The 19,497-nt window shown below is 45.3% G+C and overlaps 1 protein-coding gene across 2 annotated transcripts in view; it reads left to right on the top strand.

Moving 5' to 3' along the window:
- The window catches only part of LOC138268422 (leukocyte elastase inhibitor-like), a 108,851-nt gene extending 92,356 nt beyond the window's left edge, over positions 1-16,495 (top strand). The window contains exon 11 of one of the 2 annotated variants that reach the window (XM_069218043.1): positions 15,335-16,495. In XM_069218043.1, coding sequence (XP_069074144.1) covers positions 15,335-15,739 — 405 coding nt within the window. In that variant the 3' untranslated portion in view covers positions 15,740-16,495. The remainder of the gene's footprint in view (positions 1-15,334) is intronic. The other variant, XM_069218051.1, reaches the window with a different exon arrangement.
- Positions 16,496-19,497: the final 3,002 nt, after the last annotated feature.

The following is a 19,497-nucleotide window of genomic DNA, read 5'->3' as shown; positions in this document are numbered from 1 at the left end:
TTCCTACCACCTGGCTTCCCCCTCCCGGTTCTACCCTCCCCTTCCACCCGTCACCGGTTCTCCCGCCCCTCCTCTCAGCGCCTTGCGGTTGGGGCCCTCCCCCCACCTCTGCTATGGGATTTTGCCTCGCACCTTGCCGCCTGCGCCCCCAGGCCCTAGAGACCTCAGCTCCTGAGCACCTGGCCTCGGCGATTCTCCCAAGCCCCCCCCACCCCGATCAGGCCCCTGGTGGCACCGACAAGCAGGCAGGGCCAGGCAGAGGGCAGCAAGGAGCGTTGGTGTTGTCCGAACCCCGCTGTGTGCAGGCATCAGGTAACAGGCAAGTGCGGTGACTGTACCAGTCACCGCAAAGGGTGTGCCCCAGCATCTGTGGAAGCAGCCCTCCTAGGGTGAGTGCGGCATGCGGATGGCCGGTGAGCCCCACTCGCCTAGTCAGTAACATCTGCAGCACCAGCATCGAGATCTCCATACTCTTCAACCTACATCTGACTCTACCTCAGAGGAGCCCAGTGCCCTCACGAGTGACAGTTCAAACAGCCTACCGTCAACTCCTCCACGCCACCATTTCCACTTCCACTACCAAAATCACCACCACAATCACCCCATCAGCGGAAACCCACAGGCTCCATAGGAGGCAAAAAAGGGAAGGAAACCCTATGACCATGTGGTCAGGCAAAACAAGAAAGATGCCCCCTAACAAAATCGCAATGGGAAAAAGGAAGAGGATACCTCAAGCTCCAGATTGTCAACATGAGACACAGAATGCCTCATTCCTCATTGAGATCGAGTCAGAGCCACTCCTGGGAGGACCAGAAGAGGAACCCATCTCCAGACCTCATGTTGGGCACAGTCTGGAACTGAGAAACGGCCTGGAACAATCCAAAAAACGCCGCACCTCCTACTCTCAACCGAAAAGCTACACCAAGTTCTCCTTTTAAAAAAAACTGTAGACCTTTCCTCCTCTCCAATAGCAATGACACACAGGTTACAGTCACCATTAATCCTCACATAAACAGCAGATAGCCTTCCATCAAGAAATGACTCTGCCACAACGGGGGCTTCCTCAAGCCCAACCCCTGCTCAGCTTCCTGCACTTAGCACAATCTTAATGCCTTTGGGGCAATCTGCAAAATTCCTCAGGGCAGAGGTGCATGAGGAGCCCAGACGGACTCCAGTAAATTCATGGTGGACTTCCCCCCAACAGAGTGCGACCCACCAAATTCACCTAGCGCTCTGTGGAATGAAAGCGGTGCAGCCTGACTTTGTCAACAAGGTGGGACAGCTGCCCACAGATGCTCTGGCCACACCTTCAATGGCCCCTGATGGGCTCACCTAGAAAACGCAACAAATGATGGACCTCCGACCCCCCCCCCTTCATTTACTTCAGCAAATATGAAAACGGAGGGTCGGGAGTAGAAACTCTATCCTACCTAAACACTCAAGAGTTGGGAGATATGCTTGTTTCATACTCTCAAGGCTCCCCTTCTGCCACTCGACTCACCTCAGAACCCAGCCAGCAGTCTCTAGATGACGAAGCAAGGAACAAAGAGGCCATTCCACTTCTTAGTCAACTGTCTCCCAATGACGGTGCAAGGACGAGAGCAAGCACAGACACAAGCACCACATCAACAACTGGACAGGACCTTGCCTCAAACCATCTCCATCCGCATATGGATGGAGCCTGGGCTTGCTTGCTTAACACCATTCAGCTCCTAGTTGAAGCACTCCACTATCCACTATCCAGACAAAATGGACATACAGCTAACCTTGCTCAACACCTTGGCAGTATTCATAGCAGGCATTGATGAGAAATTAGGCGACCTCAAATCCATCTTCATGCACTCACAAGCTGCTCATGTGGCCTCATAATAGACAAACTAGCCACACTACCTTTGATGCTAACCAACCTCTGTGCATCTCTAAAGAAAGGAGCCTCCAGCGATCACCCACACTTGCATCCCTCACCTGATCTTTCCACACAAGTCCTGGGAAAGATTCACTTGGATCCACTTGAGACCACAACCATCAGCCTGGGAACAAAAAACGATGAAAGAGCAAACGGCCCCATCCAGGAGACTCCAGCGATAGCAAACTATTACAATCTGACCCCAATAATAACCGTACCCATACCTTTAAGGGATATACTCTCAACTGGCAGTCCTGGGGATGGCAATGCCATGGTGAAACTCAATGCCAAGCAGAGTCGTACTCAGCGGAGGAAAGGCCGCAAAAAGCGATTCGGAGGGAATGGAGTGATCCCAGAAGCAGCCCCCAAACTAACAATACCTGATATCTGGGCCACCAACGAAGCTATGTCTCCCGGGCCCCCTGTCCCATCAACAATCTCTGTGGTCCCATCCTTGAGTTTGGCCACCAAGGAGAAGAACGCTGCCAAAAGCGACTTCCCCTGGTCTGTTGAAGGGGCGGGCATCACCGGAGAACTCCAACCTTCATCTTCCGGAAGTCAGGGACAATCTACACAAGTAACTTCCCCCAATCCTTCCCCGGCCCAGCTAACGGCCCCTCCTCCACAGGTCCTGGGAGCAACTATTATACCTCCTAGCCCCACAAATCATGCACAAGTGGGAAACTCTATACCCAGCAGGTCAAACAATTGCTGGAATCTGGGAGGATACTCCTCCTCCCCAGGGAACTCTCTGCATCCGCTGCAGAAATTCAAAACTCAACCAGAATCCTCAACCACCAACTCACTAATTTTTCATCCTCACTACAAATCTAAGGGATCTGGTGATATCCAGAACATGGGGAATATTCTTCAGCTACTTTCACATATTCCCTCCACAAGTGGCCTCAACTCAACTGATCTCCTAGCAGTAGAATTTCTCCACCCAACTAACACCACTGCTCCTGAATCTACTAAAGCTGCATGGAAGACAAGCCTAATTGCCCAAACAATCCTAGGAGAAAGCACAACCTTCCAACACTGGGGCATCAGTATTACCACGCACTGTGAGGTTGGCTACCCAGCTCCTCTGCTTTCACCGGATCCTGCCTTTGAATCGGGCTCCCAGTGCAGGGAAACACGCTCCGTACTCAGGAGAGCTCGTGGCTGCTCTCCGGTGTTCTCAAGTTCCTCCACGACGGCAAGGGGTGAATCTCAGCCCCAAAAATCCATCACCTCAGCCAACCTCTTTTCAAACAATAATGATTTAAGGTGGTTTTCAAAAACAATCAAGAAGTGCAGTAGGCAAGGGTGACAAACCTCAGACAAAAAGATGGGCTCTATATTGTCAAAGGAGACCCTCCACATGTGCTCATGGAACGTAAATGGCCTTCTCTCCAAAGCTCTGAACTCTGACTTCATTCAGTACATCATAACTTTTGACATTATATTAATGCAGGAAACCTGGCTGGATGAACCATTCCACTTGCAGGGCTATATGTGCTTCATCACCCTAGCAATCAGGAAGGTGAAGTATGGACATCCGAGCTGGTCACTTATGTCTCTTTAGCACTATCAACTAGAGTCACCCCTTTGCACTCCACCTGCTCCTCCGTCAATTTTGTGTCAATTACTGCCACGACGAGTGCACCCACAGCAGAGATAGTTCTCGTAAACACCTCTCTTCACCCCAAACTTAAACTCAGTGACGCTAATAATCTAGTGGCTCTACTCGAGAACTACATAAGCAGCGGTGTCATGGCCGACATCATCATCTCAGGTGACTTCAATTTGTATCTATTAGGATCCTCGACAGATGAAACCACAACTGCCCTTTTAAGCGCTTGGGACCTTCCCATACAAGGGGCCAATAAACACGGCCGTCCTACAAAGATCAGCAGGACTTTGCTCAATGGCTTAGAATTATGACAGCTAAGAGCCCTGAACGTCAGATTTACTGAGGAATCGCCTCTGGCAGCATCATATTTTTCAACCACAGCCTCTACTACTATTGATTACACATTTGTTTCCCTTCTACTATTCAAGCAAGTAGTCTCTTTCCAGCTAGGCAACAGGAGCGAGAGTGATCACTGCCCACAGGAATTATCCATCATCTTGGGGATAACCACAATGGAGAAAACGAATATTGCACACATTACCACTTTCACCACAGACTGTAAATATGTCAAATGTGGGCAATCAAACATTGATCAAGTCATCGAGCAGCAATGGATCTCGCACTAGAAATAGAAACAAATAATGACAGCGAAGTGCAGGAATGGGAACAACTCTCAGCCAGGCTTAGTGGAATTTTTGCGGAAACAAACACTAACAGGGGACTGCCATCTCCTGCAGCCGTAACTCACCTGGCACAAGCCCACAGGACAGCACTACGAGATGCAAAGAGAAAAATCAACTCCAGTATGAGGCGACTCCGTGGCAGCCTGGGCAATCCAGACCTTCTGACAACCCTAAGGCACCACAAACAGGCACTGAAGAAGCTAAAATGGGCAATCAATAGGAGCCACAATGAAGACCAGTGGGCCAGACTACACTCGGATGCAAGGAGTAATAACAGTGCACGCTTCTAGCATACAATATGCAACCTCACACGTCCACATCATGGTGCCATTACATCGCATGTACCAGAAGCCATGTGGGCCAAACATCTTGAAGTCCATTTCAACAGACCGATATCACTTAGCATGGTCCCACAAAGCACGATCTTGCCAGGAAGTCTTCCTCCACAGAGGTCCTCACTAAAGGCTACGGTCACACTACTCACTGACTCGGTCACTAGATAGCCAAGGGCTGGAGAGAAGGCACCCCGGGACCAAATGACCTCCGACCCGCAGTCTTCAAGCACAATAGACGCTTCTGGGAAAAGATTCTCGAACCCATCTACCTGGAAATAGGTCTGACAGGAATGATTCTGCAGTCCTGGAAGGGGTCCATAAACTTTCCCATCTTTAAAACGGGGGACAGGTCGCTCCCTGATAGCTATCGTCTGATTGCCTTAATTGACAACAACGCAAAGTACTTTGCAGGACTGTTATTGGATCATCTGCTTGCATGGTCTACTGAAAAGGGAATAATCCTTACGACTCAAACAGGATTGTCCAAACATACTGGCACACTCACGAACATCATGGCCATTGCCCTTTTAACCGACAAAACTATAACACTGAAATGTTAGCTCAATCTATACTTTGTTGACTTCAAGGCTGCATTTGACCATGAGGACAGGAATCTGTTGTGGAAGAAGCTTGAAACCTGGGGGCTTCCACATCCACTCCTACGCCTGATAAAAGCCCTTCACATGGACACATGGGTCCAGATAAAATTGGGCACAGGCACTCATCTCTCAAGGCGGATCCCTACTACTAAAGGCCTAAAACAGGGCTGCGTATTGGCCCCCACACTGTTTAATCTATATCTAGCAGACTTAGCAAGTGCACTCACAAACTTGCACCCTCCAAAAATTGGGGACCTTGAACTACCATGCCTCATGTACGCCGACGACCTCGTACTGATCAGGCACACGGAAATAGGCCTTTAGAGACTACTAATGGCCACTCAGCACTACTCAGCCACTAATGCCTTGACAGCAAAGTTTGGCAAAACACGCACACTGTCAATTAGATCAAAGGCACTCTTGAGAGCCTGGTATTGGTGTGAGACACGACTTGTTCAAAAAGACAAGTATAAATATCTTGGAGTCGTTATTGGCAAATCGGGGAACTTCGTGCATCAAAGGAAAAGCCTAATGGGAAAAAGCCTAACCATAGCGCTATCTCTATAAAGACTAAAAACCCTCCGGAATGGGCCCTCGTACACCCCCCTCTTAAAAGTGCTAAAATCCAAGCTCCTCCCCACAATAACATACGGGAGTGAAGTACAAAGAGGCAGGGATTCTGATATCTTAAACCATGCAGTGAGCAAATTTTACCAGTCGATCTTTAACATCCCTACATACACCTCCCCCACCCAACTGAGACTGGAGTTTGGTCTGCTGAACCAATCCCTGGCTCGACGCGTTGCCTACATAAAATTCTGGAGCAACGCCCATGGTGCCTCCCTGGGCACTCTTAACTACCACATGTGGCAAGAGCTTGAACACAAGAACACCCCTCCATTCAGAATCCACTTAGATGATTCACTTAAGAAGACCGGGCTCACCGACTTGTGGAGGACCCCAATCCCACACAATGCCTTCAAGAAAGCAGCTGGGAAATCACTTAGGCTTCATTCACTACTGGAGGACAAAGCAGCCTTCTCATGAAGGTCTCATACATGGATGACTTTGCACAACTATACGTCTTTGACACCACAGTCATACCTAGGCCAGGGCTTCTTGATATGAACAAAGGACTCATTCTTAAAGTATCGACTAGATCTCCTACCACTTGCATTAAATGAGGCCCCCTGGCTGAGAGATGGAACCAACTCTATCTGCCGCCTGTGTGATGAGGACACGGAAGACCTCCACCATGTCCTCTGCTCATGCAATGATCTTGCACCAGAACGAAAAGCCCAACTAAACATCAAATTTAATGAAAAAGGCATACAGACTCGGAGACAAGCAGAGAATGATGAGTCTGTGTTTTTGGGGAATATAATCTCCTATACAAAATTAACAAATTCAGTCAAAATATCATCATGTTTCTTCAGTATATTACCATCAGGTCTAGAGATTGACTCAATTTGAAATCATTGTTTTCTAACGTTAAGAGAATTAGCTAATAGCTTGCCAACTTTATTCCTTCCACCATAATAAAGAGCATTACTTTTTTTTAAATGAAAGATGCTTCCTCTGTAGAAAGAGTGTTAAATTGTAATTTAGCTTTAAGCAAATTATTTAAATCCGTATGTGATTTAGATGTGTGATATTTAGTTTCTAAACTCTTAATATTTGATAACAGGGAGTTATGCTCTTTAACACGGAGTTTCCTTTCCTTGGAAGAAAAATCTATAATAAAGCCTTGAGCAGCTGCTTTAAATGAGTCCCAAATAATAGAGGGTGACAAGTTATGGTGATCATTAATCTTAAAAAATTGTAAATGAAAGAAATGAATTAGTAAACTGTGAGTCATGTAGTAAAGAGTTATTAAAGCACCATGTATGAGCATTTGGAGGAGCCAAGTCCAAACCTATGACCCCCATGGCATGATCTGAAAGTACAATAGGGCCAATAAGAGACTGAATGATATGCTGTGTCATAGGTTTGGATAAGAATATATGGTCTAATCTAGTGAGTAAACCATGTGTATCTGAGAAAAATGTGTAGTCACATGAAGTGGGATTAGCAATCCTCCAGGAATCCATAAATGAGGAGCTCGTTATAGTAGAATGACATTGTTTACACATTCTTTGAGAAGAAATTTTTTGGAGATTGCCAATCTAAAAAAGGGATCCATAATTTGATAACAATCACTACCTAAAATCATTTGTGTTCCAAAATATTGACGACATTTCTGAGAGATCATAGGCCAAAAGTTAAAATCATTCTGAGTCTGGGCATAAATATTATAAATAACTACTGCAATGTTATTGGTCATAAATTGTAGAATAATCCATCCACCTTTCTTATCTATTTCCTGTGAGAGGACGTTAAACTGTGGATGTTTCTTACATAAAATAATAGTACAATTTGTCTTATTGTCAGCCGGGGATACAAATAAATGACCAACTCAACTACGTTTAAGTTTCAAAGCTTCTGTTTCATCAAGATGTCTTTCTTGTAATAACACAATATCAGGAGCAAGCTTGGTTAGATGAGATAAAATTCTCTGTCTTTTCACAGGATTATTAAACCTTTCACATTCCATGAAATAACTGTGAATGATGTAAGTATAAAAATATTTATATGTAATGGGGATTAATATATTCTGAACAGGCAAAAAACATACCATGTACAAAAAATAGAAAAACAATGAGAAATAATTATTTAAACAACTGGAGGAATAGGAAAGCGCGAAAAGGGAAAAATAGGAGAGGAAACAGAACAGAACAGGACAGAGAGAAGAAAAAGAGAGACAGTACATGTCCATGAAGACGACTGATTTACGTACCTAACAAAATAAAATCATACACAATGTTGGGGTGATGAGACACAGATGACAATGGCGTACCGGCATAAGGGAGCTACGCCACAACGAAACCAAACAAAGGTAGAAGGGGAGAACAAACGAGGTATTACATGAAATGATTCTACAAGAGAGAATAAAATTAACTTAATGATAAGTAGAACATCAATATATCACAAGAGAATTCAGTACTAAACAATTATGCATGTGATCATATAATAGGATTTAATCAGAAGGTGAACCGATAGTATCCATGTTTGACCACGAATATAGGTCAATAAATTTCTTAAGTTCAGCTGGATGAGCATATGTAGTAGACATAGGGGTCATTATGAACACGGCGAGAATACCCACTGTGTTCATGCTGGTGGTCTTATCACAGACCGCCAGCACCCTTGAGACCCCGCTAGTGTTTCCACCAGCCTGCCCAGCGAAATGCTGGGCCGAGACATTGCAGACGGCTCCACATGGAGCCATCGTCAGTGCTGCTGTGCGGCGGGTGCAACAGCCCCGTTGCGCAGATCAGACCTGCGCGACGGGGCTCTGCATGGGGGTCCCTGCACTGCCCATGCCAAGTGCATGGGCAGTGCAGGGGGCCCCAGGGGGAACCTGAGCAACCCTTCTGCCAGCCCTTCCCTTGCTGGTGAGCCCGCCAGTGAATGACTGGCTGAACAAGGGTTCTTAATCCCAGTCAGATGAAGAATTCTGCCATTGTTAGGCTGCCTATCGGTGGAAGCCTGGTGGTGGTGGAAGGCCGCATGTGGCGGTCCCCACTGTGTACATTACATGACGGTCTCGACCGCCATGCCGGTGGTGGAAATATCCGCCACCACCGGCATGGTGGTCTCGACCGCCAAGTACATAGTGAGGGCCTTATTTTGGTAGGTGACTTTGAAAGTACAAGGATGGAACAATCCATAATGAGCACCCAGAGAGCTCAACATCGGGTGAAGTGGAAGAAATTCCTTCCTTCTTTGAGCCCTGACATTAGAGACATGGGAAATGAAGATTTTATTTCCAGACCAAGTAACCTGGTTTTGGCGTTTTACTGAGTTTAGAACTATTAATAAGTCTGTGAATTCTAGAAAAAATTTAATTACACCACTAGCCCTGGAAGAGGAAGACAAGTTAGTCAAACGAGGTCCTAGCCTGTGTGCTCTTTGTATTTAAAAGTGGAAGTGGGAGGTAAGTCCAGTATTTTTGGTGTAAAAGACTTGAAAAAGACAAGAGGGTCTGGACCTTCAATTCCAGTAATCCATAGATCCTCAAATTGTTACGTCTATTTCTATTTTTCAAATCTTCTGTCTATTGCTTAAGTTGATTTCCAAGACAGAATTTTATTAATGTTATCTTGTACAGCTGACACATGCTGCTCCACTACAGAAATTCTTGAATCCATTTGAGACCATTTGACATCACAGTGTTGAACCTGATTATTGATTTCTTCAACAAATGGTCAAAGAGCTCTAATTTCCTCCAAAAGCAATTCCATAGAGATAGGATTTACAGCTTTATCTGGTAATGGGGGTTTTTGTTTAAGACTTTTTTCGTGGACATTGGTGATTTCGTTTTGCTAGATGAGACAGCTGAAGAAGCATTACGAGAATGAGTCGACTGTACAGCTTCAGAGGGAGATGGATTATCCATCTTTAAATGACCAGTAAAAGTAAATACTTCTTTTGTGTAGATTTTAGATTTCAAGTATGAGAAACATTCTTCAGTCTTCCCATATGAGGGTATTCAATCACAGAATTGATATTCAAAGGGTACAAAACGACTGATCCCAAACTATAGGAGTAGCAGACCCATAGTATTTGACAAAAATATTCCTTCACAGAAAATGTATCTCTATTCGTAAATAGATAGGAGCTCACAAGAGGCACCTCCACCAGTAAAGAATTCATTTTCTATAGATAGTCCCACCAAATGAAGAATATGTTTCACTCAAATGTGTGAAGGACTTCTTAAAGCAGAAATACTTAAAAACTCCTCACATATGTCAAAATCTTAGGCCAGTATTGAAGAAAGGACCTCAAATTATTGGGAAAAATGCCTTCCTTAGTGAATTCAGATCAATTGTAGTTTTCTCCTAGATTAACAACCGGCATTTGCAGTCTCAAAATGGCAGCTGCGTTGTGAAAACACCACAGCCACCAAGTAACTGAAGAATAACATGACGAAGGTGGCCATTTTCTTCACCAATGTACAACCAGAGAATTGTCTTGGTTATAAGGACATGAGGTATGAAGTATTTTCCTCATTTTGAAAGTGTGAGGCGACACAGTGATTAAAAAGGTTCGTAGCGCGGCACGAGCACCTGCGGCAGGCAGCCATCTTGTGTGGCATCGAAACCACCCCCCGTTTAATTGAAAAGTTGAGGTGATATGGCAACATAGCAGAATACAGTAGAGCTGAAAAACAATGAAGCAAATGGATACAGATGGAGTGAAGGGACAAATGATATTTTGGATGAGGCACTTTGCCGGCCCTGATGCAGAAAGACCAAAATTGTAATGAGAACACATAAAAAATCGGTCATGTCCGTAGACATGGTAATGTCATGGAGCAATTCCAATCCACAGCCAATAACAGCCTACACGTTGCAACACAAATTTATTAGCTTTAGTAGTAAGTCCTTGAAATTTCACCAGCCTTTGGGGACCTTAGCATGCAACTGCACACTCCAGTGCAAACCAACGTAGTTCAACCCTTTCATTGGACACTCCAGAACACCCCAGGGTCGCTGCAATGCATGAATGGAGCACAAGCTCAACTCCAACTTTGGGTGTAAGGAGAAAGGCACACACACAGACACAATTGCAGATAAACAATGACGTATGTTAGACCTGACATGCCTTAGGGTGGTCACCCCTAACTTTTTGCCTGCCTCCCTCCACTTTTTGGACTCTGTTTTGCTGGCTTTTAGACTCTGCACACTTTACCACTGCTAACCAGTGCTAAAGTGCATATGCTCTCTCCCTTTAAACATGGTAACTTTGGATCATACCCAATTGGACTATCTAATATAGTTATAAGTCCCTAGTAATGTGCACTGTATGTGCCTAGGGCCTGTAGGTTAAATGCTACTAGTGGGCCTGCAGCACTGGTTGTGCCAATCACTCAAGTAGCCCCTTTACCTTGTTACAGGCCTGCCAGGGCAAGGCCTGTGTGTGCAGTTTCACTGCCACTTCAACTTGGCATTTAAAAGTACTTGCCAAGTCTAAAGCTTCCCTTTTTCTACACATAAGTCACCTCTAATATGTGCCCTAGGTAACCCCTAGAGCAGGGTGCTGTGTGGGTAAAAGGCAGGACATGCACCTGTGTAGTTTACATGTCCTGGTAGTGTAAAACTCCTAAATTCGTTTTTACACTACTGTGAGGCCTGCTCCCTTCATAGGCTAACATTGGGGCTGCCCCCATACATTGTTGAAGTGGCAGCTGCTGATCTGAAGGGAGTAGGAAGGTCTTTTTTAGTATGGCCAGAATGGTAATACAAAATCCTGCTGACTGGTGAAGTTGGATTTAATATTACTATTTTAGAAATGCCACTCTTAGAAAGTGAGCATTTCTCTGCACTTAAATCTTTCTGTGCCTTACAATCCACGTCTGGCTAGGTTTAGTTGACAGCTCCTTGTGCATTCACTCAGACACACCCCAAACACAGGGTACTCAGCCTCACTTGCATACATCTGCATTTTGAATGGGTCTTCCTGGGCTGGGCGGGTGGAGGGCCTGCTCTGACACAAAGGACTGCCACACCCCCTACTGGGACCCTGGCAGGCAGGATTGAACTGAAAGGAGACCTGGTGCACTTCTAAACCACTCTTTGAAGTCTCCCCCACTTCAAAGGCACATTTGGGTATAAAACAGGGCCTCTGCCCTACCACCTCAGACACTTGCTGGAGAAGAAACCTGAACCAGAACCTGCATCCTGCCAAGAAGAACTGCCTGGCTGCTCAAAGGACTCACCTGTCTGCTTTCTACAAAGGACTGCTGCCTTGCTGTTGGCCTGCTGCCTTGCTGAACTCTTGTCTGGCTGCCAAAGTGCTCTCCAAGGGCTTGGATAGAGCTTGCCCCCTGTTCCCTGAAGTCTCAGGACCAAAAAGACTTCTCTTTTTCATTTGGACTCCTCGTGCGGCGAACAACTGGACGCACAGCTTGCTCCGCAGTGAGAAAATCGTCGCACGCGGACGCTGCCCGACGCGACACCTACGGGCCGACCGGAACTTCGACGCACGGGCTCGCATGGACAACGCCGCCCGGCTTCCAGAGAGGAAATCGACGCGATGCCTGCCGTGAGAAAGAAAATTCCACGCACAGCCTCCCGGAATGACGCGCAGCCGCATAACAAGCCGAGTAAACCACGCACAGACCCTGGAACATCTGGTAATCCCGCGAACCATAGAAGGAGTCAGCCTGCATGGCGGAAAACGACGCACGTCTTCCCCGAATGAAAAATAACGACACAAGTCCATGTGTGAAGGGGCGAAACCGACGCACACACCATTTTTCTTCCCGCAGAACAACTAACGTCTCCCCGCGTGAAAAATAACGACGCAAGTCCGTGTGTGACGGGGCGAAACCGACGCACACACCATTTTTCCACGCATCTCCTCCTCTGCGGCCCTCTGCGGAGATTTTCCACTCCAAACCAGGTACTTTGTGCTTGAAAGAGACTTTGGGGGTCATTCTGACCCCGGCGGGCGGCGGGAGCCGCCCGCCTGGAGGGAACCGCCAGAATACCGCTGCACGGTCAAAAGACCGCCGCGGGTATTCTGGGTTTCCCACTGGGCTGGCGGGCGACCGCCAAAAGGCCGCCCGCCAGCCCAGTGGGAAACACCCCTCCATGAGGATGCCGGCTCCGAATGGAGCCGGCGGAGTGGAGGATGTGCGACGGGTGCAGTAGCACCCGTCGCGAATTTCAGTGTCTGCTAAGCAGACACTGAAATTCAGGGTGGGGCCCTCTTACAGGGGCCCCACGACACCCCATACCGCCATCCTGTTCCTGGCGGCCAAAGCCGCCAGGAACAGGATGGCGGTCAGAATCCCCATGGCAGGCACAGCAAGCTGCGCCGCCATGGAGGATTCTACAGGGCAGCGGAAAACCGGCAGGAGACCGCCGGTTTTCCCTTTCTGGCCGCGGCTGAACCGCCGCGGTCAGAACACCCTGGGGAGTACCGCCAGCCTGTTGGCGGTGCTCCCGCCGACCCCGGCCCCGGCGGTCCTTGACCGCCGGGGTCGGAATCAGGCCCTTTGTTTGCTTTTTAAAGAATTAAGACACTTTATATCACTTTTCAGTGATACTTCTACAAATTCTTATTGCATCTTTTATTGTGTTGATCTACAAATATCCAGATAAATATTATATATTTTTCTAAACACTGTGTGGTGTATTTTTGTGGTGCTATATGGTGTTATTGTATGATTTATTGCACAAATACTTTACACATTGCCTTCCAAGTTAAGCCTGACTGCTCGTGCCAAGCTACCAGAGGGTGGGCACAGGATAATTTGGATTGTGTGTGACTTACCCTGACTAGAGTGAGGGTTCTTGCTTGGACAGAGGGTAGCCTGACTGCCAACCAAAAACCCCATTTCTAACATTGGTTATCAGCGGTGAGGATAGGACTTGTATTTGTGCAGTGACATACAGTAGCTAAGTATTTCACTACCTACCCACAGTTGAAGGTCAACTTGATTTTTATCTCTTTTTGAAAATTGGAACAACAATTAAAACCTACCTTTTAGCACATTTAGGCCCTCATTCCAACCCTGGCGGTCTCTGACCGCCAGGGCGGAGGGCAGCGGAAGCACCGCCAACAGGCTGGCGGTGCTTCCAGGGCTATTCTGACCGTGGTGGTAAAGCCGCGGTCAGAAAAGGGGAACCGGCGGTTTCCCGCCGGTTTTCCCCTGGCCCAGGGAATCCTCCATGGCGGCGCTGCTTGCAGCGCCGCCATGGGGATTCTGACCCCCTTCCCGCCAGCCTGTTTCTGGCGGTTTTCACCGCAAGAACCAGGATGGCGGGAACGGGTGTCATGGGGCCCCTGGGGGCCGCTGCACTGCCCATGCCACTGGCATGGGCAGTACAGGGGCCCCCTAACAGGGCCCCATACAGATTTATTTTCACTGTCTGCTTTGCAGACAGTCAAAATCGCGATGGGTGCCACTGCACCCGTCGCACCCCTGCAACTCCGCCGACTCCATTCGGAGCTGGCTTCCTCGTTGCAGGGGCTTTCCCGCTGGGCCGGCGTGCGATCTTCTGGCGATCGCCCGCCGGCCCAGCGGGAAAGTCAAAATGACCCCCGCGGTCTTATGACCGCGGTGCGGTCTTTCGGCGGATTCCAACCGGCGGGCGGCACCCGCCGCCCGCCGAAGTCGGAATGAGGGCCTTAGTCCATAAAAAAGAGGTGTTGACTTTCAATCATCCTTATTACAGGTAACACATTTGCCCACATAGTGAGTTGGGTTGTGTCTCAGTTGCACATACAGCTCAAAAACACATTGCCTTACCACACACCAAACAAATAGAGAGAACATTGCCCATAAATATCCTGGTGGACGTGGTACAAAAGAAATAAAGAGCTGCAAGGCATGCCGACCACAATCGCAATACACCTTCAGGACAAAGTGGCTACCCAGAATATTACAAGGAACAATAGTCTTTGTAAAGACAGGACAGTTATGTGGCCATTTCTAAACTCGATATTAAAAAAGAGGACATTTCTGAAAGAAATAGTATAACACAGACATTTGAGGCTTGACCTAGCTAGCAATTATGTTCACTAGAAGTGTCACACCTATGTTATGGGAATGTCTTGAAAAAGCAGGCTGAAACTTGGAGGTCCTGTGTAGCTGCCTTTCTAGTTACAAGCTTTTTTGTTGGTGGGGATTGGGGCATCTTATGTTACTACAAACGTTTTATTGCCTGTATTCTTCCAGAATCACTTTATAATGCTTACACAATTTCCAGTGAACGAGACAGGTTAATGTACTCTCTCTGTTTGTATAATAGTCATCTGGCATAAGCATCTGACATTCAAAACATGATGTCCGACTGTCTTTAATTCTGTACAGCAATCTCTATGTATCTCCTTTACCAGTTACATCTATGCATTCAGTAAACAATTTTTTGGAACAAGTTGCTATACAGATGGGTGTTATTTTCTCTTGTTGATATGCTAGTAACACTGAATGAATAGATTCTTGTACAAACAGAAACATATGATAACAGTATGCGAGTCAAGAAATAGATGTGTTTGTAAGTTTCTCCTATGGCAGCAGCAATCAATGTCTATTTTTCTTAGTTTAGTAAATTGAAATTGCTTGTTCTTTATCCAAATTCTAGCTGGAAGCACAACTGAGCTTTGAAAATATAGCCAAGTGGTGCAACCCTGAAAAGATGGAGATGTCTGAAGTTGAGGTGGAACTACCCAGATTCAAGCTCGAAGAGAAATACAACCTCAAATCAACTCTGAGCAGAATGGGGATGAGTGATATCTTCATAGAGGGAAAGGCTGATCTCACCGGAATGGCTGCCAAAAGGGACCTGTTTCTGTCCCATATCTTGCATCAGGCTGTTGTGGAGGTTAATGAAGAAGGCACTGAGGCAGCTGCTGCCACTGCAGGCATTATAGCTGTAAAAAGTAGCCACCGTACTATAAAGTTTGAGGCAGACCATCCATTCCTCTTCTTTATCCAGCATAACATGACCCGTAGCATCCTCTTCTATGGCAGATTCTGTTCCCCATAGTGACCAATGTGGCAGACTTTGACAATAGGTAGGGTTAGAAAATTGGCACATTATGTCTCCTTTTATTTAAAGGACCCGGGAGTAAATTCCACTAATAAATCGTAGGGAAAATGTATCAGATATATTTTAGCTAAGGTAAGCAAAAGACTCCATGTCATCATTAACTCCAGTTTCTGTCCTTGTCTTTCGTTTATCAAACAATGCATTCCATTGGGCACAGTCCTAGTATACTTTAATTGAATGACATTTATAGATTACAGTGGTTTGTAAAAAACACAAGTGGTAGGAATATGGCATCCTTGATGGCATAGATGCATCTGGCAAAATTAATATCTTACTCTGGGATATCTTACATTATCAACTTTGAGATAAATAAACGGCAAAATTGGTTCACTCTTTTCCCGCTTGTCTAAGAAGAAACAGTGAACAGGAAACATTGTTTTCCATCCAAGAGGTTGTCTTAAAACTAATACTATAGAATTATTTTTCGCAATCCTTTTGTGGGTGGTGGTCAACAAATTAAGTAAGTGCTTATCAAAATTTACAAAATGAAGATGTGAGTTTGACAACTTTGCAAACCCAAACGTTGACTTTTGATTAGTCAGCAATGTGTTCCATGCATTCCTGAAAAAATGTTGTCTGACAATCATACAAAACATTGTATATGTGTAACAATTTTGTTAGGCTGTATTCAAAATATTTGACATAATAATTAAATATATGAGAAACTAATATGCACAAACATTTAAGATACACTTTTAGTCTGGCTTGTCTAGTCATAATGATCAAAGGTTACCAGGTTAATCCTGTGAAGTTGTGTGAGAAACATTAAAAATACAGAGCCTGATTCAAAGGGACATTAACTTTTAAGAGCAGGAAATGACCAGCACAGCATGTACTTGCAAAATGTAATAACATTTTTATATTTTGGTGACTGTAAGTGACCGGGGTAATGTGAGGCCTTAGTACTGATAAGTGGTATGACTGAGCTCCTCAAGGTCAAATTCAAAATATTTTTCTTCCTATTAAGTGAACTGGGTTCTGTGAGAAATCTGGAGCTTCGCCTGGTTTGCTTGGCATGGGCCACAAAGTCTTCCTCAGTGAAAATTGCTAGCGGTAATTGAAAGGCTATACCAAAGAACAATTCATTTAGGAAATAAGAAGACAATCCCAAACCAAGTGATCTGAAAAGAACAAATATGGATTAAAATGCCACAAAAATGTATGAATTGTGATATGTGGGATCAATGGGTAAGGAAAACGTATTGAGGTGCTTTTTAAACAGCCTGAGGAATTAGAAAGATTAACATACCAAGATTTTAGCTCTCCTTCTCACACAAAGCCACCTTCTATCAGTAATGTGCTTGTTTTTTACACTAAAGCAAAACAAAGACCTTCAGGAAATGGTTTTAAAAGAGGATAGTATAAACTGTAGAGGAAATGTCCAAAAATGAAGTGCAGCTCTTCAAGAATTAACTCTTAGTTTATTCTTTACACCTCCGCCACAGCAGCAGTCCCAACTGACATTTCAGTTCTTAGTCACCTCAGAGAGGCGGCATCGGAATTCTCATGACACAAGAATTCCATAGACAATGGCCAATCCCCTGAGGCGGTGGGCAGGATGTCACAGATAGTTTGGGTGAAAATTCCTCCAACCATTCTCTCCGAACTGTAGAGAAGCAAGATGTTTATCTCTACTGCTATAACTGCTAAATTTCTATGATTCTCTGTGTGTTAATTTAGGACCTAACTATTTTGTCCCTGTGACCTTTGGTTTTTAAGTGAATATCTTAGAGTTTTTAAATTATATTTCCTAACTATAACATCCTTGTAACCTTTGTTTTTTTCAGTGAATTTCTATGTGATCTTTTAAAGTAAAGTAATTTTAGTTTTAATTACTTTACGCTAATACAACCACTGCCGCACATGGCCTCTGGCCATTCCCCCTGTAATCACCAAACCCTGCGCAATGCACAGCCTTTGGCCATGCACGGCGAGTGTTGGCCAAAGAGTTTGGCCTCTGGCTAGGCACTGCAGCCTACCCGCTAGATGCACTCAACTCCGCACCATGCATGCCCTTCTGTGGGCAAGCCAGGGGCTAAAAGGTTTACCACTAAACAGCAGGTGACTCTTTACTATACAATGTCGAAACATAGGTACGGCATTCAACACAAAGCTTTTGATGAGAAAAAGATGTAATTGTTCCATCACTAGAAATGTTTAATATTTAAAACAAAACTAAATAGACATAAACACTGCTGTGAGATACCAAGATTTGAACCATCAGTCTACTGACAGTCCAAAAGCCTTACCAGTAGACCAGAGGTGTCTCTGTTCTGCTTTGCCTCAAAACTTTATATAACATTCAAACCTAACATCCTGCTATTGTGACTATTTGAAGTCATTGTATGGAGAGACCGTTGCATTAACAATCTCTCTTTCTCTCGCACCCATCCCATTATAGGATGGAATAGAGAGAGAAGATAAAGAGAGAGAGGCATTTAGAGAACGATATTGACAGAGAGAAACTTATCGAGAGAGAGAGATATTTTAGGCTTTGGTGAATGATATAGTTAGAAGGTGATAATTCCGGAAAAATTTAAAAGAAAAATGTACTTGTCAAGTAAGAAGTGTGAAATTACCTTTCGGTATGTACCTTAAATATCTGAATTTAAATTAGGGGAATTACCACAGGCCCACCTAAACTAGAATCCTCAACTTTCAGTGTGAAGGTCTGAGAGATTATCCATTAAGCTACAGGTGACTCTTTGCAGTGTGGTATACATACATAACTATGACATTTAACACAAAGATTTGGACAAAGACGTAAATATTACATCGCAGGGAATGTTTAACGTTCAAAACTCTAGTAAGTATATAGATGCACTAGCATGAGGTACCAGGATTTGAACCTTCATCCTACTCAGTGACAGGCAAGAACTTTACTAGAAGACCACAAGTGACTCTGGGCCTGGTTTAGATCTTGGCAGAGGGGAATACTCTGTCACAAATGTAAAAGGTATCCCATCCCCGTCCAGCTTACAAAACCATAGTAATTCACCTGTTATAGTTAGAGTTATCTCAAGTAACTATAACTCGTGCCCTAAGGTAACTATAACTTGTGCCACTGCATGCACAGTTTTTTTTTCAAAAATGTTACTGCAAATATTACATTGATATTATCAAAGATGTCGTGAGTGGCACAATTTGTGGGGCAGTGCATGGCGAGGGTGTTCCTGCACTATATTTGTTGAAAGCCCCGGGGAGGTGGTGGACCCCAGGACTGCGGGCCCGCACCCCTTCCCCCCCCCCCACCCCCCATTGTATCTGATTAAAGCCCTACTGTGGAGGTGACCGTCCCTGCAATGTTCCAAAAATTTTTTTTTAAAGTGCTTTTTTGCCCTGTGGTGGGTGGACCACAGCACCAGAGCTAAGGAGTCAGGGTGTCCTTACCCTGGCCCCTTTTATTTTTTTCAGCTTCCTAGCTGAAGTGTTGACAGCCAGTCAGAGCTTTGCAGATCTCTGCAAGAGATTGTCATCATTCGCAAAGTAGTCGCGGCCTCAGATATACAAATTTGGATTTCCTTTAATTTCTCAACAACTTCTGGATGGATTTACACCAAAGAACTAAAAGTATAGTCTGTGTACCGAAAGCTACCTTTCTGCCAAATTTGGTGTAATTCCGTCCAGTGGTTAGGGCTCTAGTCATGTTCAAAACTCCTTTGGGAATTACTATGGGAAACACACATTTTTTGACA

The sequence above is a fragment of the Pleurodeles waltl genome, chromosome 2_1 (genome assembly GCF_031143425.1).
Source record: "Pleurodeles waltl isolate 20211129_DDA chromosome 2_1, aPleWal1.hap1.20221129, whole genome shotgun sequence".
NCBI lineage: Eukaryota > Metazoa > Chordata > Amphibia > Caudata > Salamandridae > Pleurodeles > Pleurodeles waltl.
Note: the sequence above shows the minus strand (reverse complement) of the source record. Positions and strands in the feature narration are given on the sequence as shown.